Source organism: Pinus tabuliformis, chromosome 3_2, assembly GCF_031772625.1.
Source record: "Pinus tabuliformis cultivar Carrire ecotype Pingquan chromosome 3_2, CPIR1, whole genome shotgun sequence".
Taxonomy (NCBI): domain Eukaryota; kingdom Viridiplantae; phylum Streptophyta; class Pinopsida; order Pinales; family Pinaceae; genus Pinus; species Pinus tabuliformis.
In genome coordinates, this window is record NC_142302.1 from 446310961 (window position 1) to 446337063 (window position 26103).

The window sequence follows — 26103 nt, forward strand, 5'->3', positions numbered from 1 at the left end:
TTTTAATGGTTGTTTGTTACTGCTGATTTTTATTTCTACAATTTCCAGCATTCTGTAAAATTTCCAGCATTCTGTAAAATTTCCAGAATTTGTGTTTTCAGCAAATTTATTTTTTCTAGCTTGTTAAATGTATGGTTATGGGAAAGGGCATTTAACTATATGGGAGAAATAAGGAGAAACTAAAAACCGAGGTGGGAAATAAGAAATTTCTACATTGATGAGTGTTTGATGAATAATAGTTTTGTTGTTGCCTTTAACTTCTGGAGACTGTAAATACTATGAGACCTACAGCTTCTGGTCTTGATTTTCAACTAATACAAGCTTCTTTTGCTGTCACTTGCTCACTTTCCACTTCTCTTTCTTCTTCTAAGCTGTGCCTGCTGGCATTTATTTGATGTGTTGTGAGTGTTTAATATCAGAGGGGTTGTCATCCCACCTCTGTATTATAATTTAGTGGTTCATTAAAATTGCTTGCAGATTGCTGTTGTTTAACATCAGGGAGCCGTCATCCCGACTGTGTATTAAACAATAGTTCTACAGATCTTCTAACTGGTTGCAGCTGGCCATCACAGGGTCCTGTGTATCTGCTGGTGTAATTAGTCTTCTCCATCATCACTTTTACCTTAAACTGTGAGTAGTTGGTAGTTGAAAGCCTTGTAGTTTGGGGGTCTTCACCCATGTTTGGGGATAATCATAGTAGGAGTGGTTATCTGGCTTAAATGTGAAGCATATCTTCATTTATCCATCATCTTATCCAACTATTTTGTTGAATTTTTAATGTTCCTGAGCATCACTGATTTACAACCTAGGTGAGTTTCTTGGGGTGATAACAACTACCACTGTTGCATCTGCACTGCATCCCCTTCTCCTCACGCTGCATCGTGCTGCCCATAGCAATGCCACTGCTAACTGCTGCACTGCAACCCAGTTACTGAGAAGAAAGTAACTGATCCACCAAACTCTGACATCCCTATCAGGCTAGAGACTCTCCCGATGTTGAAGCTCCCTCTACAGCTAACAAGTGCTCCCTCTACTGACCTCTGCACTGCTACAACTACTCCATGCATCTTACACTGTTGCACACGTCTCCGTGCCATCCTGCACGGGTGCAATACTCCCATGCTTCTCGCATTGTTGCATTCTGCTAGCCTCTACGTTGTCCCGGGATTCCTGCACTATAGCACTCTCTACCACTCCATCCGCGTCCGTCTCTACCGACATCCGTCAGTCCTGCTACTCCTCTTCAGGGCTCCCGTAGCAAGGTATAATCCAAGAGGTTGGGTACCTCAAGGATCCTGCCCCTCATCGCCTGTAATCTTTCTGACTACATCTCAATGTCTCCCCACTTTCTCTCAAGTGGCACATGAGCACTCATGGCACAGTCGTCATCTGTCTCCACTTCTTTCTCTACCCTCGCTAGCGCTGCCTTGGTCTCAGAAGCCTCTCCCTTGCTCTTCTTCCTTTGACACTGGTTCGAATAGTGACCCAGTTCCCCATAGTGGAAGCACTTGACCTTGGAGAGGTCCTTCTTTCGTTTCTCCTGCTTTCCAACAGATGCTAGAGCCGCATCTTCTTCTTCCTCTTTCTTGATTTTGACCCCTTTTCTGCTACTCCCCACCTTGGTCACCCATCTGATCTCTTCTTGACGAAGAGCTGCCCACAGTTCCTCCCAATCTAGAAGGCTCGACCTGCCCAGTATGCTCTGGACAAATACCTCCCAATCCTCTGAGACTATGTTCAATGCAGTCCTCACCATCAGTTCCTAATCCGGCGTGGCCCCTATGGAAGTTAGCTGATCACGGATCTCCTTCAATCCACCGAGGAAGACATCTATCTGCTCTCCCTTTTGCATCTGGTATGACCGCAGTTGATTTTCAAGTAACATCTTCCTTTGCACGGAAGTATGCTAGTACAATTTCTTTAGGGTCTCCCACATCTCATTTGTCGTGTCCTTCTCGGCAATATGCGGCACCACATGATCCTTGACACCATCAAGGATGATGCACTTTGCCCTGGCCATTGCCTCCTCGTACTTCTCATTTTTAGCTAGGTCAACTGGGATCGCTATCGTTTTCAAGGCGAAATGCTTGATGCGATACCTGTCTATAATGGACAAGATCCTAGCCTTCCATACTACAAAGTTGGAAGCTCTGTCCAATCTATCCTGATCTCTCAGCCCATTCATTGTCATTTCGCTGCTCCTCTTTTGACTCTTCCAAGTCTCTCTACTTCCCTCCTAGAAGTCCTCTGATTGACTCTTGCTGAGTCTCTCAACTTCCCGTCTGGAAGTTCTCGATTTAACTCCCTTCGAGTCTCGATTTCCCTTTTGGAAACCCCTCTACCAATGTCGAGATGCCCCACTCCGATTGTTTGTGCAACTGCACCACTGATCCAGATTCCTTGGCTAGAAATCCTCAGCAGCAACTCCCTCCTCTTTGGTCTTTCCTTGTTATGTATTGTTCTGACCACAGTACCCCACTAGCGTCACTCCGCAAATTACCCACAGCCTCCTATGCCCCAACAATCTCAAGGTCTAAGCCTCTAGGCTCTACGCAATCCTAGCACCGGCAAAATCTGCACCTCCTAGCCAAGCGTTGATCCTTCTTGACCTAGAAATGGTTTGGGAAAAATCTGCACCTCCTGGCCACAACGTCGATCCTTCCTGATTGGGTATAGTCTCACCAAATCACAAATTCACCTTGACTCCATCTCTCCCAAATGTAAAGCACTGATCCAACTGTTGGTGGTCACTTAGAAGAATATCTTTCTCACCTTCTCCTTCTCTTTCTAGGCCTAGCCCTAATAGGTCACCTAGGGCATCCAACGAAATTTATTGTAGCCATCAAAACACCTCAATTTTTGGTTCACTACTGCACTAGGGTTATCTCTAGAGGCCCTCCAAATTTGAAGTGATTCTGATGGTGGGATCCCGAGATATAGCAAGCCCTAGCTCAAAGACCATTTCTTGCCCTAGGTTTCCTTTGGCTAGTGTCCTCATTTGGATCATTGTATTCAATCCTCAAAAGAAAAATTTTCCTTTGATCCTCTTCTCCTCCCTAATTAGGTCAAGCCCCTCTTTGGTTGATCAACTCCATACCCTTGACCTAATTTTCGATCCACTTTGTCGTGTGTGATCCCGCAACTTGACAACTCTAATTTCACGAAGATCACATAAAGACCAATTCTCCATAAGGAACCTTAGGTCTAAGAAGCCCCTTGTTAAGGCATATCCTCCAAACCTAAGCTTAAGAATCCTCTTAGCCCTTCCTATAGATCCCATCACCTTGCTTTTGAAGTAAGCAAGCTATCTAATTTGAGCCTCTCTTGTGAATAAGCCTTAAGAATCATACTCTATCCATTCATAGATCCATCCTTCCTAGTGATTCCCCCTATACTGAGTCTCCTCCCATCGGTGAAAGTCTGTAAAGAGCAGAGAGCCTTAGTTGAGGTGACAGTGGGCTATCGCCTCATTGTTGCCCCTTGACCTAGTAGTTTCTCTATAGGATCCCCTCCTAAGACCCCTGCTAGTTTGAGCGGTAACATTTTGGCGTCGTTCTCGGGGACACGAGATGTGTGTCTTTTCCCCATACAACATTATTGATATATCATTTGGCGACTCCATTGGAAGAACGAAGCCCTAGTTCTTAATTGAACTTCAAAGTCAATGCTTGTAGGGTTAAGCAAGCATCTCTCAAGGCATTTCAAGTTCACCATGGCGACTCCAAATATAGACTCTTATAAAAAAATGCATGGAAATAAATGGACCATTGGAGAGGCCTATTTTATATGTTTCAAGATGATGACCCTCCACCCAATGATCATGAGGAGTTTGATTCCCCTCTTGATGAATCTCTTGGGAGCCATGAAATTGAGGAGCCTTCCCAATGCCCTGAAAGGGGGTTGTGGTTCTTCCCAAGATATGATGATTGTAGTCCACCTTGTTCCTCCCTCGATAATCAAGATGATGTGATTATGGATGTGTATGAGCCTTCTATCTCTTCATGCCATGAGGAGGATATGCCTGAGCTTGCCATTCATCAAAATTTTATGAGCTTCGTTCTTGACTTCTCCATATGCTCATTGCAAGAAAGGTTGCACGAGTTGGATTCTTATCCTCCCTCCTCATCGATGACCCTTGATGCATGGTCCTCAAATGATCCCTCCCGCCACCTTTATTATTCGTCAAGCAAATCTTGCAATGGGAAGAGTGATATCTAGGTCCCCTGCCTCATGATGGTTCATAAGGGAAAATGTTTTTATATTGATTTAATAATATTTTGGTTACATTGGCTATATGATGTTAAATTGGCAACTAGAGCCAAACTCCATGTAGGTCATCTTATTTATGGCAGTTGATATTTTTATTGGATCCCTCTCATCAAGAGGTGTAGGATTGATCTAAAGATCATCCGATTCTGATAAGTATTCATGGAGTTATGAATTTATTTGTATTATAAGACATATTGTCAAGTCAGCCAGCATCCTATGTAGGCTCAAAAGCCCAATAGTCATGTCTATTCATCATCTACGTTTTAGTATATAGAGGACTTGAAATCATTTGGAACACACATCCTCTGCATATATGGTCTCCTCTCCACGTCTTCGGGTTTTGGTGAAGGAGAGACACAATGAAGATACGCTGGCCCAAGGGTGATGCCCTAACCGCAGGAAGCCGCAGGCATATGAGGATGATCTACGCAGCAGACAGAGACCTAATACACTGTCCAAAAGCCTTATACATAGACCCTAATACGCTGTCCAGAAGTCTTATACGCAGGCCCTAATCTACGCAGTCAAGGAGGCTCCCATAAACGCAGATCATGATGGAGACTTATACGTTTTTCATGATGGAGACTTATACACTGTTCATAATGGAGACATATATGCAGAAGACTTATACATTGTCTTTATATGCTGTTCATAATGGATGTTATACACTAGTCATTGTGAATGTTATATGCTGTACTTATACGCTGTTCTGGAAGTCATTTATACGCAGGGCAGAGAGACTCACTACACGCAGTGACTGTCATATGGAACAGCCGCAGTCATAACCGCAGTCATGAGGAGGTGAAGCCGCAGTTAAGGCATGGAGCTGCAGTCACGAAGAAGAGGAGCCGCAGCAATAAGGAGGTGTAGCCACAGTCAACGCATGAAGCCGTAGTCTTGGAAAGGGAAGCCACAGTCATGAAGAGAGGAGCCGCAGGGTTTGACTGCACCTAGTTTGGGTTTTAGGTGCAATCACAACCTCGATGCATGGAGCAATGAATAAGTTCTCCGCAGCAAAGTCTGGATACACATTAGATCTGAAGGTAGTATCCACAACAAAGTCTAGGCATGTCACTCAAATAAAATGTAAAAGAAAAGTTTCGGATGTGGACATAAAGATCATGAAGGTATTCCTGCAGTAGACAACAGTCAATCTCAATGATGATCACAGGGATACAAAAAGATCATACATCACAGTGAGATTCGAATATATATCTCACTGTCTCGACATAAGGAGCAGTATCACAGTCTATATAAAGAAACAGTCCTAAAGCTCCAGCAAACTAGTAATGGAGGAATGATATAATAACTAGGACTACTTGATGAAAAGCATCACTGTCTCAATGATGATGAAGATATAAGGCACAGTCATCATGTTGAAAAAGACCTCGTTGACATAATGTCAAGGCTGATCTCAGTGATACTGTAGTGATGGCTTCAATGGTGCAACAATGAGGAGGACCTATACAGCATGGTGTCACACGGTCATGTGCAGCAAATGGACAAAAGGCAGCACTCTAATAGGTGAAGGAGTCACCTTAGAGAATCAGTTGAAGCAATATGTCTTCAACTGATCTCATGCGATATCAAAAGTCAAAATATTGACTTCTATTGTAAATGTACTATCTCTCTCACTTTCTCTGCTAAACTTTGAAGAACATAAAAGAATAATTGATCAAGGATTTCCCCACATTGGGGTTTGTCCCTGGCTGGCGCCACATCTTGTGTCCTCTTGTCTTGGCTTGTCTTCTGCGATTTATATTTATGTTCTATCTGTAATTTACTTTATGTTGATGTGATTGCTAATCTAGAAAAGAAATTGAAATAAATTGTTCTAGCATAGAACATACCTAAAATTAACATGGTATCAGAGCTGAGGTGAAGACAATGCCCAAGCAAGAGTGAACATTGAAAGAGCAATCACCTAAGACAATTGGGACAGGAAAAAAGGATCAATGGGATCATTATCCCTCTTCTCATTCACTAAGGGTGAAGTGGAAGCAGAGAATATTATCAAATGGCACAGTGGAAGATCACTTCATTGGGAAGTTCAGATCTAAAGGTGGAAGGAAAGGCAGATGCCTTGGTTGCAATAAGTTCAGCCATCATGCAAAGGAGTGTCTGAATGGCAGAGACACATCTCTTGATGAAGATAACAATCATTCCGGGGACATCTCCAATGATCAAAGGAATGATTGATAATGCAGGTCATCAAGGAAATGGTCGACTCTTCAAAGAAAGCAAGGAACCCCAGAATCTCTTTTATGTACCTAATCGCTAGAAGAACCTGGTGTCCATCTCGAAAATGGAAGTCAAAGGTTTCAGGATGGCACTCATCGATGGAAAGGTACGTGTTTGAAAATAGATTTTTCAAAGATGTTTTTGAGTTCAGGGTTGTATCAAGTTGCAGGAAATCCACTGGGGACCATGTCCATTGACACAGCACTAGAGGCCTGTGAGTCAGATGGTGACAGGGATGCCTGGATTCAAAAAGAGAATGAAGGTACATGTCTGAGATGTACCGAAGGAAAATCTTATAAGGGGACCATTCCCCTCATACAGCAGGTCCACAGGTTTGGAACAACCCGAGGAGTTTGAGATTGATAATCAGGAATCTCGCATATGCAGGTGGAAGAAAGCCCTCTATGGCTTGAAGTAAAACACCCCGGGCATAGTATGAGAGGATCGATAGCTGTCTGATAAAGCTGAGATTCACTAGGAGTGAAACGGATCCAAACCATCCAAAGGTTGTGGATGATAGACCTCTCATACCAGCACCTTATGAGGATGACCTATGCAGACCCTCTCACTTGCAGAAGTAAGAGGGAGTTGGATTTCGGATGTGAAATGATAAACTACAAGCCTGTGACTACCTTGAGGATCTTAACTTTCAAAAGTTATACGGTAGTGATGTCGGACCAGATTTGGGAAAGTTCTTGGTGAACTTCCGTCCGGACATATGTTTTGCAGTTAGCATGGGGAGCTCATATTTGGTTGAGCCTCACTGGATTGGTGCCAAGAATCTTCTGAGATGTCTTCAGGGCACAATCTCTCATGGATTGAGATACACTGCCGGAAATATGAAACTGCATGATTATTCGAATGCTGATTGGGCAAGTAGTGTGGAGGATCACTAGAGCACTTCTTAGTGTTGTTTCTCTTTGGATTCTGCTTTGATATCATGGATGAGCAGGAAGCAGAAGTCACTTGTTATAAGCACCGCCGAGACCGGATACATATCTACGAGTATGATCTCGTATGAAGCTGCATGGCTAGGGAAGCTCTTCAGTGAGTTGTTTGTACACATGATGAATACCACTGTGATTCTCTGTGACAACCAGAGGTGGGATTCGATTATTGAGGAATCCCTTATTCGACGATTGCTCCAGCAGATAGACATCATATACTACCTTATCTAGGATATGGTAAGTCTACGAACAAGGAAGCTCCATCGCTATGAGATGATGTACAGGTCGCTACACTTTGTCTAAGCCCCGGGGGAAAGATCAAATCTGTGATTTTCCCAAACGACTTGGAGTCATCAAGAGACCCTTGTACAAGGGTCCTGCATGTTGTATACATTGAGCTCTGGGAGCTCTGGGGGCTTGTGGTTCTTACTGGAGCAACATACAACCACAGGGTGACTCACCCTCCCCTGGTGGTGCGCACTGGACAGGATGATTCGCTCTCCTGTGGACAAGATGATTCACTCTCTTGTGTAGCAAGATGATTAGTTCTCCTGTGAGGTCTGGATGATGTGTTCTCCATTACGATTGTGTAGCAGGATGATTAGTTCTCCTATGAGGTCTGGATGATGTGTTCTCCATGACAATTGTGTAGCAGGATGATTAGTTCTGCTATGAGGTCTGGATGATGTGTTCTCCATGACGATTATGTAGCAGGATGATTAGTTCTCCTGTGAGGCCTGGATGATGTGTTCTCCATGGCGATTGTGGACAAGATGATTTGCTCTCTTGTGGGACAAGATGATTCGCTCTCCTGTGGACAGGATTGATTAGTTCTCCTATCGAGGCATCCTACCCATGCAGTCCGAGACTCATGGGAAGTACCTCTCATCTGATCAATGAGCAGGGAAATGAGGATAGGGACCATAGTAGTACCGATGGATGCATCGTTGTATCTACCGTACTCCCTATGCTAGGATGACCTTCATTGATCTGGGATCAATGATACTGGTCTAGGACCAGTTGTAGGAGTTGTACCCACTATGACACTGACTTCGGGTCGGTTGAGGACTGGTCTGGGACCAGTGGTACATACTCTGAGACTGACTTCGAGTCAGTAGAGGACTGGTCTGGGACCAGTTGTAGGAGTTGTACCCACTATGACACTGACTTCGGGTCGGTTGAGGACTGGTCTGGGACCAGTCGTACACACTCTAAGACTAACTCTGGATCAGTGGAGAATGGTATGACACATTCTCGATCAATTCTTCTTCTTCATGGTTCAGCAGAGCCAACAGAGTTGAGCAGAGCCAGCAGAGCTGAGCAGAGCCAACAGAGCCGAGCAGAGCCAGCAAAGCCGAGCATAGCCAGCAGAGCCGAGCAAGAGCTGAGCAGAGCAGTGCAGGGCATTGATGGCAGAGATAGTACAGTCGGACATATGGATCAGTGGATGGAGTTCTCCCTAGTTGAGAGGGAGGGTTAAATTGGCAACTAGGGCCAAACTCCATGTGGGTCATCTTATTTATGGTAGCTGATATTTTCCCTCTCATCGAGAGGTGTAGGATTGATCTAAAGATCATTCGATTCCGATAAGTATTCATGGAGTTATGAATTTATTTTTATTATAAGACATATTGTCAAGTCAGCCAGCATCCTATGTAGGCTCAGAAGCCCAATAGTCGTGTCTATTCATCATCTATGTTTTAGTATAAATATAGAGGACTTGAAATCATTTGGAACACACATCCTCTTCATATGTGGTCTCCTCCTCTCCACGTCTTTGGGTTTTGGTGAAGGAGAGACACAATGAAGATACGCTGGCCCAAGGGTGATGCCCTAACCGCAGGAAGCCGCAGGCATATGAGGATGATCTACACAGCAGACAGAGACCTAATACACTATCCAGAAGCCTTATACACAGGCCCTAATACGTTGTCTAGAAGTCTTATACGCAGGCCCTAATCTACGCAGTCAAGGAGGCTCCCATATACGCAGATCATGATGGAGACTTATACGTTGTTCATGATGGAGACTTATACGCTGTTCATAATGGAGACATATATGCAAAAGACTTATATGTTGTCTTTATACGCTGTTCATAATGGATGTTATACGCTGGTCATTGTGAATGTTATACGTTGTACTTATACGTTGTTCTGGAAGTCATTTATACGCAGGGCAGAGAGACTCCCTACACGCAGTGACTGTCATATGGAAAAGCCGCAGTCATAACCGCAGTCACGAGGAGGTGAAGCCGCAGTTAAGGCGTGGAGCTGCAGTCACGAAGAAGAGGAGCCGCAGCAATAAGGAGGTGTAGCCACAGTCAACGCATGAAGCCGCAGTCTTGGAAAGGGAAGCCGCAATCATGAAGAAAGCAGACGCAGTCATGAAGAGAGGAGCCACAAGGTTTGACTGCACCTGGTTTGGGTTTTAGGTGCAGTCACAACCTCGATGCATGGAGCAATGAATAAGTTCTCCGCAACAAAGTCTGGATACACTTTAGATCTGAAGGTAGTATCCACAGCAAAGTCTGGGCATGTCACTCGAATAAAAGGAACAAGACAAGTTTCGGATGTGGACATAAAGATCATGAAGGTATTCCTGCAGTAGACAGCAGTCAATCTCAGTGATGATCACAGGGATACAGAGAGATCATACATCACAGTGAGATTTGGATCTATATCTCACTGTCTCGGCATAAGGAGCAGTATCACAGTCTATATGAAGAAACAGTCCTAAAGCTCCAGCAAACTAGTAATGGAGGAATGATATAATAACTAGGACTACTTGATGAAAAGCATCACTGTCTCAATGATGATGAAGATATAAGGCACAGTCATCATGTTGAAGAAGACCTCGTTGACATAATGTCAAGGCTGATCTTAGTGATACTGTAGTGATGGCTTCAATGGTGCAACAATGAGGAGGACCTGTACAGCATGGTGTCACACAGTCATGTGCAGCAAATGGACGAAATGCAGCACTCTAATAGGTGAAAGAGTCACCTTAGAGAATCAGTTGAAGCAATATGTCTTCAACTGATCTCATGCAATATCAAAAGTCAAAATATTGACTTCTATTGTAAATGTACTATCTCTCTCACTTTCTCTGCTGAACTTTGAAGAACATAAAAGAAGAATTGATCAAGGGTTTCCCCACATTGGGGTTTGTCCCTGGCTGGCGCCACATCTTGTGTCCTCTTGTCTTGGCTTGTCTTTTGCGATTTATATTTATGTTCTATCTGCAATTTACTTTATGTTGATGTGATTGCTAATCTGGAAAAGAAATTGAAATAGATTGCTCTAGCATAGAACATACCTAAAATTAACACATGATTACACTTAGTATTTGCATAATGTAACATCCATGGTAGGTTAGGATGCATGGCATGTTGATTTCCTCATTAGAACTAACATCATGTGACATTATCATTAAACACTAACTGCATTAAGATTAAAAATTGCATTTAGACTAATACGTTATTTCTTGTTGATTTTATGGCCTAATACTAAGCATGGATGATCATAAGACACCACAAAAACATGTTGCCTCATGTGCTTTATCTTTGATATGTGTAGGTAACAGGTCTGCAGTACCAAAAGATTGTTGGTGTTCTCATGACCTCCCATTCAAGTAGCTTTGTGCACCTTTCCGAGAGCTCTTGTCCCAGTTAGAGCCAGATGTTACTCACTACCTGTGGGTAGTATGCACAGGAAAAAAAATCTCCTAGATGGTCCTTAGCCGACAGCCCCTTGTAGCCACCAAATAACTCGATGTGCCATTGTCTCCCTCTCCGCTACCTAAGCCAGCCATGTGGTCCCTCGCCCACCTATTATGATCGTATGTTTGAAGGTGGGCCTCCCGACCCTGAAGGCATGGCTTTTCCATGGTATAGTTGAGAAATTTTCCTTGTTTATCATGGACACTTTGGCGCATGGATTGGTGGGGGGATTCGGCAGAAATAGTGGGCTAGGTGTGTATCATTATTTCCTCTGCCTGATTTGGTGGTTAGCCTTGTATCCTAGTCCTGTGGGATCTCCTTTACTGGCCATTAGCTTTAGGGTTGGCACTACATGGGAAATCCCGATTTTGGTTGCGTGGTCCTGCTTCTCGACACCATATACATCACTCCCTTCTACTCATTTTAACCCCATTCATCATTTTTCCCATTCAGGTCCACATGTGTCCACTAGGTCCACATAGGGTTAGCCTCCCCCTCCCCTTGTCCACACCTTGGGTCGGGCCTGGAACAATGCCCCGAAGGTTGATGCAACTAAAAAGAAAAGAAAAAGCATAATTTGGCCACTCTCAACAGGAAATGTACCACAAAATGCAAAAGATGGTCGGGACATACAAATTTAGCACATGGGCAAAAGCCAAACATGAGCTCTACCCCTTATTTATGGCCATCACCCTAGTTCCTATGGGCCCTAGATGAGCCCCCTCCACATTAAGGAACCCATGATTGTCCCACCCCTAGTGGGCAATGAAATGCCCCACCTTAAAAGGGGGTATCTACTGCTATATGCTATACATAATGCTTTCATCCCCTGGATCCCCGAGCAATTATGAAGAAACATCAATCAAAGGCAAAAGGCATATGAAGAAGGGTGGAAAAACAAACATCGAGGTAACTCATGTACCACGATTTGCTCCCTTCTACACTCATATACATAAGTGTGGGCCTCCCTCATCATAGCTACCCTTGTACCATGGCATGTGGCCTGGAGCATTCCCCTGATCCCCACTCTGTTCCATGATCCATCACTATATCACATGCCACCTACTACCTAATGGATGTACCGCGTATATGTCACCCCCATTAAAGGTTGAAACCACCTAATAGGGTCCTTAATTAAACCCCCTTATTGAGCTTGGAGACACTTGTACATGCCAAAGCCCACTATGGAAGGGCATACCACCATGAAGTGCCCCATTGATTCCATGACTCGTAAGCTCTTTTACTTGATTATTCTAATAATTTTTTGTATTTAAGGGCAAGGAGAAGCATTGGATCTTATGCAGGATTGCAAGTGGGTCTCCATGAAGGGCCTCGTCTCCCTATACGTAGTCCTAGACTTTCAGAGGGCCACATTGGCACTTGCAGGGTGAGCATTGAGAGCCATGGGCATCCACCATAGCAGAGATTACATCATGAATCTCCAGCACCGCTCATTGATTGATCGTGTTCCACCTTTTGGTTGAGGATGATGCACCTAGTTCACCATGCCCCCCCGACTCCACAGTTGCACCATACACTTGGCGGATGTTCCAGGGTCCAAATGAGGATATTCTCACTACAGGAGACAAAGGGATGGCTTATGTCATCATCCTAGCCCTTAAGATGGTTTACAAGCATTTTTTATCCACGTGGAGACCCATGAGGATGTCCTTGCACCCCCACACCCACTTGGGAGCACCATGGTGACTTGCTTGGAAAACAAGGGGCCAACCCTTTGTCCATTATGTTTGGTGTCCATTTTCTCACCATGGCACACTTTGGGCTTCATTAGGCCTCCTCAAAGACCTAACAACTCATTTTATTGATAATTTTGCCCTCTTGAGAGGCTTATTTTTGAAAGAATAACTTCGGCGTAAATCACATGTAGACAGACATTTGTCGACGCGTTTCGAACCAACTAGTGTGGTTCATCATCAGGACAAGTTGTTATTTAGCTATCTTGGTGGGTTTTTCACCAAGGGATGTCAGTATTGCACATTATTTTATTATTTGGGGCTTAATTAGGCCAACTAGGCAAACTAAACTCATTAGAGTTAGTATCAATAGATGAGAGGTGATTCATTTCTCTCATCATCACTTGGATTTGGGTTTAGTAGTTACTTGGAGAATTTTGCATTCCCTTTTAGAGGACGAATTTGGTTTCATGGATGATTTTTGATGTTTGGAATCTGGATACTATTCTATTGATCTTGGATCTTCATTCTTGTCATGATTTGAAGATTGCATATACTCTTTGTATATGTAAATGATCTCTTTTTCATGTCTACTCTTATATTTATCACATCACATGAATGTTGCTGGGATTTTCGAAATCTAGGCCTGAAATTCACTACTATTCTATTAGAAATTGTGGAAATTTTGATCTTTTGAAGCATTGCATCATTACATGTGTCATGTATGAACGGGTGAATGTTCCTAGAGATTATCTTTGTTGAATATACCTTGATAAGTCATCAAACATTGCACATCGAAGAATAAAGTCCTTGGGTGGCTGCTCCCATGCCCTAATTGCCATGCAAAGTTGCCTAAAGGCCTCCTTGATTAGATATAGTCTCTCCAAATCACAAATTCACCTTGACTCCATCTCTCCCACGTGAAAATTTATGAATCTACACATTAGAAATCCTACTGCAATCACTGGTTTATCATCTCCTACTTGTTTTTACTTTCAACAAGTTATTTAATTATTTAAATAGCGATGAAAGCACTATTGCAGACTACACATACATACAGATCATGAACTGAAATAGAACGAGACAAATACACAAGGGACACTGTTATTTTTGGACAATCGTCCCCGGGAAGAACCCAATTCAGGAAAACCGGTGCAGCATATAGAGGGTTTATATTATTAAGCAAGCAGAATATGAGTACAACAGGTTGCCTCTCACACCTGGTAACCTTTTAGAGATATTATGGTAGCAATAAATACATTACGAGGGTTTACCTCGTTCTCCAAGTCTCAATTAATCCACTGAATGGCTAACTTCGACAAGCATTGCAAAAATCCCTGCACAATCTGCTCTGTGTGGGCCAGCGTCTTGCCTCTGGGAGACTGCATCACTTCTTTGTTGGATCGATTTGCCCTCAGAAGCTTCAAGTTCAGCCCTACCACCTTAGAACATTGAACTCCTAGCAAAATCTCGAACTTCCCTCGATTATCTCGCACTGCCACTACGAGAACCCTCTTGGCCTGCGTGAGCCCCTTCCTGGGTTGCGTAGGCCTCTGCATTGCCTCTCTGATGCTACTATTGCCTCTCTTCCTCGTACTCGTTGGCTCGGAACTCCCTTCTGATCCAACTCTCTGCTATTGCCCCTCTCACTGCAACAAATCACTTGTTCGATTTTCTCAGCAAACCTCACCCCAGAAAAATCGAACTGACTGATCTCTCAAGTGTATCTCCAATTGACCCTCAAGCCTCCTCTTATACTTTTCTTGTTGATAAATCAACGGCCGAGATTAAGTCCCTAATCAACGGCTAAGATTAAAACAGACTTGATCCTCGTCATTTAGAAGTTTCTCACCCACATTCTTATTAATACCCATTAATATTTTTATTTTCCTAAGTTTAGACTTAGGAACTCATTAAGAATATTAGTTATTTTAATAACTCCTCATCCGGTGGAATTTCTCCAAACGATTTCTGGGTCTTCGAGATCTCATGTGTTCTAGCTCCTCCACAAAATTTCAAAGCTAGAGCACATCTGATGCTACCCAAAATCAACACTCCCTCTTAGCGAGGAATGTCCTCTAGCAATACTTCTCAATAGAAGTATTACACTGATCCTCTGCATCGTCCTCTGTGTTGCTAATGCTTGGCCTGCTGCCCTTCATCCACTGCACTATTGCATCCTGTACTGCTGCCCATGACTCTGTCACTGCCATTGCTACGTCTGTACTAGCAGCTCCCTCTCAAAATGTTGCATCATGTTGCCCATAGCACTGCCACTGCTAACTGTTGCACTGCAACTCAGTTACTAAGAAGTAAGTAGCTGAAACCTCACCCAAAAACTGACATGCTGGTCAGTATGGATGCCTCGTGATGCTGAAGCCACCTCTATTGCTAATCTATGTTGACCCTCTGTTGCTACTGCATTGTTGCAATCTGCTCTGTGCCTCTCGCACTGCTACAACATCCACTGCGTTGTTTTAAACTTTGGCACTCTAGCTCTGCCATTGTTGCTCCATCACACCTTGCACCAACCGACACCCGTCATTTTGCTACTGTCGTTGAGGGTTCCCGTAGCCGTATGTGATCCAAGAGTTTGGGTACCTCAAGGATCCTACCCCACATGTAGTCCTCTCGACTACAACTCCATGTCGCCCCACCTCTTCTCCAGAGGCACATGAGCACTCATGGCACAATCGTCATCCTCGCCTTCCCTATCAGCTTTCGCTGGAGCAGCCTTTGAGTCAAAAGCCTCCTCCTTGCCCTTCTTCCAAGGGCACTGAGTGGCAAAATGTCCAAGTTCCCCACACTTGAAGCATCTGACCTTGGAAATATCCTTCTTCTTTCTCTTTTGTTGCCCTTATTGTCCCGATGATGCGAGAGTTACATCCTCCTCTTCCTTCTTGACCCGGGCTCCTTTGTCGCTACTCCCTGCCTTGGTCAACCTCTTGATCTCTTCTTGTCGAAGAGCTGCCCACATCTCCTCCCAACTAGGGAGAGTCGCTCTGCCCAAGATACTTTGGACAAATGTCTCCCAGTCCTCGGTGACTGCATTCAGGGCAATCCTGACCATGAACTCAGGATCTGGTGTAGACCCCACGGAAGTCAACTGGTCGCAAATCCCTTGCAACCTGAGGAGGAAGGGATCGATCTCTTCTCCCTTCTACATCTGGTACTGTCTCAGCTGATTTTCCAATAGCATTTTCCGTTGAACGGAAGTCCCCTGGTACAAGGTGGTCAGTGTTTCCCACATCTCCCTTGTTGTGTCCTTCTCAGCAATGTGTGGGACCACATGATCTTTGACCCCGTCTAGAATCATGCATTTAGCCTTCACCTAGGCCTCCTCGTACTTCTGCAGCGGATCAGCGTCGACCGGAACAACAACTACTTTCAAGGCATAGTCCTTGATGCGATGTTTGTCTAGGATTGCCAGGATCCTGGCCTTCCAGATGACAAAATTGGATGCTCCATCCAATCTGCCCTGATCCCTCAGTCCATTGACCGCCATCTCTGCTAAAAAAAATAGGACTAGCTCTCTTCTCCCTCTCCTGCTGCTAATCTGAAAATACTTGGATCTGGATTTCTTTGGTGCAAGAAACCCTCTAAGGAACAAGCTCCTCTAGACTCCCTCTGAGTCCTGATTTCCTTCACGGAAATCCTCCTGCCAAATGTCGAATCACTCCTCTCCAATCCTCCTTTGTTGCTACAACCTGGATCTAAATTTGTTTGGCTAGAAATCTGTCAAGGCAGTGACTCCCTCTACCTCGGCTCTGTCTCCACAGACACTGTTTTGCACCAACAGCAACAGCGTCCCACCAGCTCCATTGATCGAATCTACTCTGCTCCTCTAGCCCCGACAATTGACTGTTTCAAGCCTCTCAGGCTCTGCGCTGGCCCAGAGAGCTGACGTAGTCACTGCATTAGCTCCACTTGGGTTCTGTGTCACCCTCTACAGGCTCAAAATGCTAACGTAAGCACTGTGTGAGCCTCTTGTCACTTTTTTGGCTCTGTGTCACACCTTCAGCTGCTCCTCTGCCTCTGAAATGGAGTTGTCACTTGGACAGCTGCTTCTCTGCAGCAAATTCTCTGGATCTCTCGGTTGGTGTCTTCAGTCTCCTATGATCTGCAAATGCTCTGATACCATGTGAAAATTTCTGAATCTACACATCAGAAATCCTACTACAATCACTGGTTTATCATCTCCTACTTGTTTTTAATTTCAACAAGGTATTTAATTAATTAAATAGCAATGAAAACACTATTGCAGACTACACATACATACAAATCATGAACTGAAATAGAACGAGGCAAATACACAAGGGACACCGTTATTTTTGGACAATCGTCCCCGAAAAACCCAATTCGGGAAAACTGGTGTAGCATATATAGAGGGTTTGTATTATTAAGCAAGCAGAATCTAAGTACAACAAGTTGCCTCTCACACCGGCTAACCTTTCAGAGATATTACGGCAGCAAGAAATACATGTGAGGGTTTACCTCGTTCTCCAAGTCTGAACTGATCCACTGAATGGCTGACTCTGGTAAGCGCTGCAAAAATCCCAGCACAATCTACACTATGTGGGACAACGTCTTGCCTCTAGGAGACTGCGTCACTTCTTTGCTGGATCGATTTTCCCTCATAAGCTTCGACTTCAGCCCTCCCAGCTTAGAACATTGAACTCCTAGCAAGATCTCGAACTTCCCTCGATTATCTCGCACTGCCACTGCGAGAACCCACTTGGCCTACGTGAGCCCCTTCTTGGGCTATGTAGGCCTCTGCGCTGCCTCTCTAATGCTACCACTGCCTCTCTGCCTGGTACTCGTTGGCTCGGAACTCCCTTCCAATCCAACTTTCTACTACTGCCACTCTCACTGCAACATATCAATTGTTCGATTTTCTCAGCGAACCTCGCCCCAGAAAAATGATAAATCGAACTCACTGATTTCTCAAGTGTATCTCCAACTTACCCTCAAGCCTCCTCTTATACTTTTCCTGTTGATGAATCAACGGCTGAGATTAAGTCCTTAATCAACGGCTAAGATTAAAACAGACTTGATCCTTGTCATTTAGAAGTTTCTCACCCATATTCTTATTAATACCCATTAATATTTTTATTTTCCTAAGTTTAGACTTAGGAACTCATTAAAAATATTAATTATTTTAATAACTCATCATCCGAGTAAAATTTCTCCAAACGATTTATGGGTCTTGGAGATCTCATGTGTTCTAGCCCCTCCACAAAATTTCGGAGCTAAAGCACATCCGATGCTACCAAAAATCAACATCTCAATGGAAAGGCACGGATCCAACCGTTGGTGGTCACTTAAAAGAATATCTTTCTCATCTTCTCCTTATCTTTCTAGGCCTAGCCCTAATAGGTCAACTAGGGCATCCAACAAAATTTATTGTACCCATCGAAACACCTGAATTTTTGGTCGACCACTGCATTGGGGTTATCTCTAGAGGTCCTGCAAATTTGAAGTGATTCTGATGGTGGGATCCCGAGATATAAAAAGCCCTAGCTTAGGGACCAATTCTTGCCCTAGGTTTCCCTTGGCTAGTCTCCTCATTTAGGTCATTGTATTCAATCCTCAAATGAAAATTTGTCCTTTGATCCTCTTCTCTTCCCTAATTAGGTCAAGCCCCTCCTTGGTTGATCAACTCCATACCCTTGACCTAATTTTGGGTCCACTTGGTCGTGTGTGGTCCCGCAACTTTACAACTCTGATTTCACAAAGATCACATAAAGGCCAATTCTCCATAAGGATCCTTAGGTCTAGGAAGCCCCTTGTTAAGGCATATCCTCCAAACCTAGGCTTAAGAATCCTCTTAGCCCTTCCTAGAGAGCCCATCACCTTGCTTTTGAAGCAAGCAAGCTATTTAATTGAGCCTCTCTTGTGAATAGGCCTTAGGAATCACTCTCTATCCATTCATAGATCCATCCTTCCTAGTGATTCCCCCTATATCGGGTCTCCTCCCATCGGTGAAAGTCTGTAAAGAGCAGGGAGCCTTAGCTAAGGTGACAGTGGGCTATCACTCCATTGTTGCCCCTTGACCTAGTAGTTGCTCTATAGGATCCCCTCCTAAGACCCCTGCTAGTTTGAGCAGTAACAGGGCCCACATACATTTGAATGTACCAACTCCAAAATCCCTTTGTCTCTGTTGTCTCAGCCCTGAAAAAATGACTTGGCATACCTGCCAAGTGTGTAGCCCTTGCACACTTCATGCTAGTCAATACTGCATTATGGTAGCCCTGTGGCTATCTGCTAAAGAATCGTCAGCGCCCCATGATGCAAATGCCCCATGCAATTATGCCAAAGCTCCCCCACATCTCTGCCATGCTCACACCCTAACTTACTGCTCAAGGATGTGTTTGTCTCAACCTGGAGCTTGTAAAGGTTCTTCACCCTCACACCAATCTGCTTCATGGCTCCAGATTCTAAGTGCTTGAGGTAGGCCTTTCCTCTGCTAAAAATGACATCATAACCCTTGTCCTCTAGGGTGGAAACAAAAACAAGGTTCTTTTTAAGGCCTAGAACATAGAGGACATCCTTGAGATGGAGAGAGTTACTAGACTCCCTCTCAAAACTGACAGTACCTACGCCCTTGGTCAAGTACCTGCCATCATCTCCTAGCTCAATGTGAAATTGCATGTCCTTCTCCTTCAACTAGCTGAAATATTCCTTGTTCCTGGTCATGTGAAAGGATGCTCCAAAATCAATGTACCACACGTTGTTGCCCACTGAGCTTGCCATGCAAGCTATCAATGAGAAATCCTTCTCGAACTGAGAAGTAAAATCATCTACCTCGGCTGATGTTGCCACATGATCCTTATTAGACCCCTTCTTTCAGTTAGGACACTTAGTGGCATAGTGTCTAAACTAGTGGCAAGAGAAGCATTTGATCTTGCTCAGATCTTTCTTCTTCTTCTCGCCCTTCTGACTGGACTCAACTTTGTCGTGGCTCTTCCTGCCCTTGGCCTTGCTTCCTTTGCCTGCCAAGGCAAAGTTCTCCTCGTCCTCTGTCTTCACTGAAATTCTAGCTCTCGTCCCCCTCCGAATTTCTTCTTTGACGCAATGTCCCCATAGCTTTTCCTAGATGGGAAGATTCTCTCTACCACTAACTGCATCCTAGAAATTCTCCTAAGACTTATGAAGTCCCAGTAGTGCAAGACTCACAAGATCGTTCTCTGCTACAATCTCGCCCACTCCAGCAAGCTCATCCCGAACCTGGGTGAACTTGGAAAGGTACATAATGATGGGCTCTCGTTTTCTCATCCAGATATTTCTTAGCTTGTCCTTTAAGGCAAGCTTCCTGACATCACTGGATCCCTGATAGAAAACCAAGATGGCTTTCCAAATATCATTTGTTGTCATCTTCCCATGGAGATGAGGGATAATGTGGTCTTTTACCCCCTCAAGAATGATCGTCCCAGCCTCGGTGTCATTCTTGTTATGTTGGATCAACTATTGGGCATTTGCGGGCACCATTTGTGGGGTTCTTTGCAAAATCTAGCACCCCATATCTTCCAACACTACTGAGGTCTACTCCCTCCATGAGTAGAAGTTAGAGGCTCCTTCTAAACAGTGATCTGCCCTTAGTCCTTGGAACGACATTCTGCTATCCAAAAAATATTGCTCTTCAAACTCTAGCGCATGCCTACTGACTGAGTTGCGTCATTCACTGACTAAACAATCTTGGTGTTGGTTTTTATACTGAGCGTGGCTCTGCTACCATGTTAATTTTCTTGAAACTCTACAACTACTTAGATGAATTTACTGAAAAATCAAGGCAACTGAAGATTGAAACCAAGTTTAACTTTCACCAAGATAAAGAGTTTCTTAACATTCAACATGAAGCGGAAAATACTTGAGATAAAAACACGTCACACACATAAATTTGACACCAGTGTTTTACCCAGGAAACCCAAATGGGAAAACCTACAATCATTGTTCTGGGCTTTTATTGATTGTTCTTTGAGCAAACAGAACTTTTACAAATTCAGTATGTTGTTACAGCAGCCAGCAAATAGCCTCTAAGAGATTAATCTCAGCTTCACAATTGATCTTGGCATGCTCTTAGATCACTGCTCTCGGCCTTGAGAAGATGCCTTCAGCCTTGCCTCTTCATCTCGGCCTGCACACACAATTGTTTCTTGCTGAAACTAGGCTCAGCTTCTACTCTTTGAATTCTAATTTTCGCTCCTCAACCAATGTGCTCTGTCAACAATAAAGAATCATCTATCTTTGTGCCTTCATCCTTCTCTTGCCTTAATAGACTTTCAATTGACGCAAGGAGACCAAGTTTGAATTCTTATTCACACAAGTGCAATGAATTCTTTTTTCGAATTAACTGGAGTAAGTCTCAGTTACACTTGGACTAGCTCTCAGTTAACTGGCTCAAGTTGCTCCTTGTTTTCCTCTAGTTGTGAACTGCATTAACTGAGGACTTAACTCGTCCTCTCTTCACTTGTCTCTGAATTCTTAACCCGTCCTAACTGAACTTGTCTCTGCGGTCTTAACTGGTCCTAATTGGACTTGTCTCTGCCACCTCATCCTGTAGTCTAATTGAAGAAAACTCCAACGAACTGAAATTTCAACACTACGCATGCAATCTACTAATGACCATTCCAGTGAACTGGAAATCAACTCATCACACTGAAGTCTATCTCATGAATTCGCATTCATGCTAGAGAAAGACAATTCAAAGTCTTAACTAGCTAAGGCACAAGCTAGCAGACCTTCATTCGTTAGATTTTCAACACAGTCGCCCTTTTAAAGTCCTTCCACTCATTATTTGTTGGGGGGTCTGGTTGGCTAGAAATAGGGCAGTTTTTTGGACAAGACCCGGTCCCTCTTCATGCTGCTGATGAGGTGCTGGCTATCCTAAGCCACTTTCTACAGGAAAAAGGAGTTGCTGCCCCAGGGTGATCATTCCGGAAAATATTGACACTTCAAAGCCATGGGGTTTCTTTGATGGCACCTCTATCAATAATGGCCAGAATTGCGGAGGAGGGTTCCTTTTATTCCTTTCTCCATCTCACAGTATCAAAGTTAAAATGGGTTTAGGTTATGGGACAAACAACAGAGCTGAACTCCTCACATGCAAAAACTTGCTCCTGTTTGCAAGAGAAAAAGGCTACTCGCATCTTCACATATTCAGGGATTCCATGCTATCTATAAATTGGCTAAATGTCATTATTTCATGCAGGAATACCACCCTTCTGCCTATACTTGAGGATATCTTTCGCATTACTGAGACTTGCTCATCTAATTCATGTTCATGTTCTCATATTTACAGGGAGAGGAACCATGACACTGACCGCCTATCAAAAGATGGTCTCGTTTTGGAAAAGGATTCTTGGGTGATAAAGTAACAAATTAATGATCAAATTTTTTAATACACTCATCGTCCATACAGGGTACAGGTTGCAGCTCTGGTTGATGACAGTGTGTGACTCACTGGGTTTTCTCCTATCTTGCATCCACATCCTTCTGTTTTTGTTTGTTTGTCAACATCAGTGCTTTCAGCTGGCAGCTTTATTTCACAGTCTACAGTTATCAGTTTTTTTGGGCAGTTCAGGTATTCTGGCTGGTCCATGCCTAGTTGGTTCAGCTCAAATCATAGTTGTTTTTGGGACTGCCTGGTTTTCTCTGGGTTATCAGTTTTTCTGTAATCTCTATGTATCTCTCATGGACAGTACAGCTCTTTTTTATTTTTCTCATATATGTCAGATATGGTGATGTTAAGCATTACCTGTTTAGATATACTGGACTTCTTTTCTGGCAAGACAAATATGTAAAGCAGTAACTGAAATTGCAGGAATACACTCTCAGTAGTGTATATACAAAATGTAACTTCATCATTTTATATGAATGAAATTATGGGTATCTTTTCTCAGGAAAAAAATACACAATTTTCTGACCCTTGGTTTCATATTCCAAGAGGTCTTTTGGACTTCTCATGATTGTTGGCCTTCAGTTGAGGCTTTTCGCCTTCCAGTCAAATGAAAGTGCCAAATTCACATAACCCCAAAGGATTATGTTTCTAACCGATGTCATCATCCACATCAATGAAACACATGTTGCTTTATAACACCGTTTTAGGTGATGATTTTAAGATCCCTCCCTGATCTCAAATTATGATTGACATCTGATTACAAATAGTCATTAACTCAATTCATATGATAGGAATAAGTATTGGATCCAATCCAATCTTTTTGTATAGGATACAATCAACACAATCAATTAATTGATATTGATTAGGTACTTAATGCCTCTTTAGTTGCATGCATTACCTTGACAGTGATGTTCAAAATGTGCATTCGTTGTGCAAACTTTTCTATATTTCTCTATTCAATTCTAGTCAACTTTCAGAATTCCAAATTATATACTCATGTTATGGATAATTATTTAGTCATTATTTCCTTTATATCGTGACCACAACAAATCTCTATAAGACGATCTTCCATACCCAGAGCAAATGAACATATATAAGAATATGGAGAGGAACAAATTTCTGTCAACGAAGGGTTTCATTTAACATATGAACTACATGAAACAACTGCTATATTTTGCACAGCTGAAAATCTGATTACAGTAAACCTTTATTGCATTTCTAAAACAAATAGCCTTCAAAAACCTGTAATGCATGAGTGTCAAGTGCCATCATATAAAAGTACCCCCTGCCATTTGAAAAGCAGTGAGACTAATGATTTTACAATTATATGATGATTTACTACTTAGAGTGGAATGAGTCTCAGTGTATGTCAAAAACCAGAGCTGGTACCCATGACACATAACTTGTCCTTGAAATGCAAAGTTATGCAGAGGAAACAAGAGTTGTTCATTAGTTTCATTTTCTGCTAGGGGGAGACATTCAGCACCAGTTTAAGGAGTTCGAAAAAAATAGATTTTTCCAAGTCTCTGCTTATGAGAATTTCTTGGTCTAGTTAACTCCAAGTCTGGGGATAAATAAAGTTTCAGTAACAAGGCTTGGCTATTCTGTCATCCGGGCAGTGAGCATTATTAAACCCATAAAAAAGCAACTCCAGAAAATACGAGGTATCTTCCCATGTTACCGACTCCTAAGACATGACCCCATGGAGGTATATAGTTACATGCCTTTGAGTAAAAGTGGTCCGATGAAGAGGAAGAAATAGGCTCACAGGAAAACTTCAAATCTGTCTTAAAAGTTTGTTGACCCTGTTATTTAGGAATTTTTTGTCCCTGCCTGTAAGAGGTTGGCTTTAACTCCTTTAACTTATAAAATGTATGCGGACACTTGAATTTTGTCCTTTGCATCAAATCTCTCATTTAACTCGATAAGCGTTTTCGCCATATTTCATTTTCCTCTACGGGAAACAGCACGAAAGGGGTGTCTGGAAATGGTTACTGCAAAAGCCCAAAAAGTTTTGGAATCTGGGGGTAGAGTACTAGACTTAGGAAGCTAGGAACTATAAAATTTTATTTCTATTAAAATCTATGATCTTTTGAAAAAATTCATAATTTGATTCAGACAAGCACAAAACAATATAAAAGAACCCTGGGCAATTCTTATATTGGAATTTAAATCCCTGAAGCATCAATTGCCCTTCCAGGTAGCTCCTATAATTTCTCAGCAGTCATTGCTCAGAAATAAGAGGGAGCCATGGAACCACCATGTTAGAATCTCCATGACTATTATTCTAACCAAATTTTGATTTTTTAGCTTACACTATGCCTCATATAATCACTGTGCTCCGAGGGTGGTCTCCGGCAATATGGGAACATTGCAATGAAATGTACCCTGCTTACGACAATTTAGAAGCTACAGGTGGAGTATCTAATTCGCTGGAGTCAACCAGGACTTGCAACCAGCTGCAATAGCTTGAAACAGCCTGCCTCCATAGGCAAAACAGGCCACAAAAAGTGAAACATGTCTCTGCATATTTAAACCTTGGTGGGTTATGTAACCCACTTTACATTTAACCAAACCCCGTTGACATAGCCAGTTTTAAACACACACCAAAACTTTGAATTCAAAATTAAATAAGCAAATCACAAGAGGAAATGAAAAAGTTTGCTAACCTCTACTAACGGGGTGAACCATCTCAAATCAAACTCTTCGACATTGTCCAGAGCAACTCCTTTTTGTGAGACAGAGGAGGAGCTTCGACTTCTTAAGAAAGCAGTCTCTGAAAGATTGAACTCATTGGCAACTTTCTGCATCCACTCTGCATCTTTGTTCTCTTCCAGTAAACACACAGCAGCAGGATTGCCCTGGAATGGTTTGTCTGTGAATGCATCGATCTGCAGTTGCAATTGGAATAAAAAAGTATATATCAGTAGTTGGTTTCAGCCGGGTGATCAGAATGAGTGAAATGAAAAAGCAACAGAGACCACTGCGTAACGAATTGATCCCAGCCCATCTTCTGCCATCTCCGAAAGCTAAAATTGGCGCAATTCAATTCTCAATTTGAGAAGTTTTGTTGTTGCTCCTCGTGGAGATATGATTACGAGGATGGCATTTGCGAAGTCAAAAGTTATCTTTATTGACAAAGTCAATCGTTGTTGTTTCAAGAGGCGTTATACAGCACAAAAGGCAAAGATATGATTACGAGGATGGCATTTGCGAAGTCAAAAGTTATCTTTATTGACAAAGTCAATCGTTGTTGTTTCAAGAGGCGTTATACAGGAGAAAAGGAAAGGGAACCAATAAATCTCATGCTATTGGTTATTTAAGACTCTTAAGAGTACATTGGACAATCGAAATACATCTTTGCATTCGCATGGGCATGAACATGGCAAGCTATATTTAATGTGACTTTTCAGCATTGACGTGACATCCATTTACATGGTAACACATACATGGTATGCCATGTATGAGAGATGGTCGGCTTCCTTGCCGATGACCGCCAAAACACCTCATCTTGCCTCCATGCCATATCCATACAACCCATATGATTACGAGGATGGCATTTGCGAAGTCAAAAGTTATCTTTATTGACAAAGTCAATCGTTGTTGTTTCAAGAGGCGTTATACAGGAGAAAAGGAAAGGGAACCAATAAATCCCATGCTATTGGTTATTTAAGACTCTTAATAGTACATTTGGTCAATCGAAATACATCTCTGCATTCGCATGGGCATGAACATGGCAAGCTATATTTAATGTGACTTTTCAGCATTGACGTGACATCCATTTACATGGTAACACATACATGGTATGCCATGTATGAGAGATGGTCGGCTTCCTTG

General features: G+C 43.0%; 1 protein-coding gene across 1 annotated transcript in view; it reads right to left on the bottom strand.

The window, feature by feature from the left end:
- The window catches only part of LOC149181220 (uncharacterized), a 110659-nt gene extending 85209 nt beyond the window's left edge, over positions 1–25450 (bottom strand). The window contains exons 1-2 of the mRNA XM_089416504.1: positions 25248–25450; positions 24936–25157 (exon numbers count right to left, since the gene is read on the bottom strand). Of these exons, the coding sequence (XP_089272630.1) occupies positions 24936–25157; positions 25248–25286 (261 nt within the window). The 5' untranslated portion in view covers positions 25287–25450. The remainder of the gene's footprint in view (positions 1–24935; positions 25158–25247) is intronic.
- Between the last annotated feature and the right edge of the window lie 653 nt (positions 25451–26103).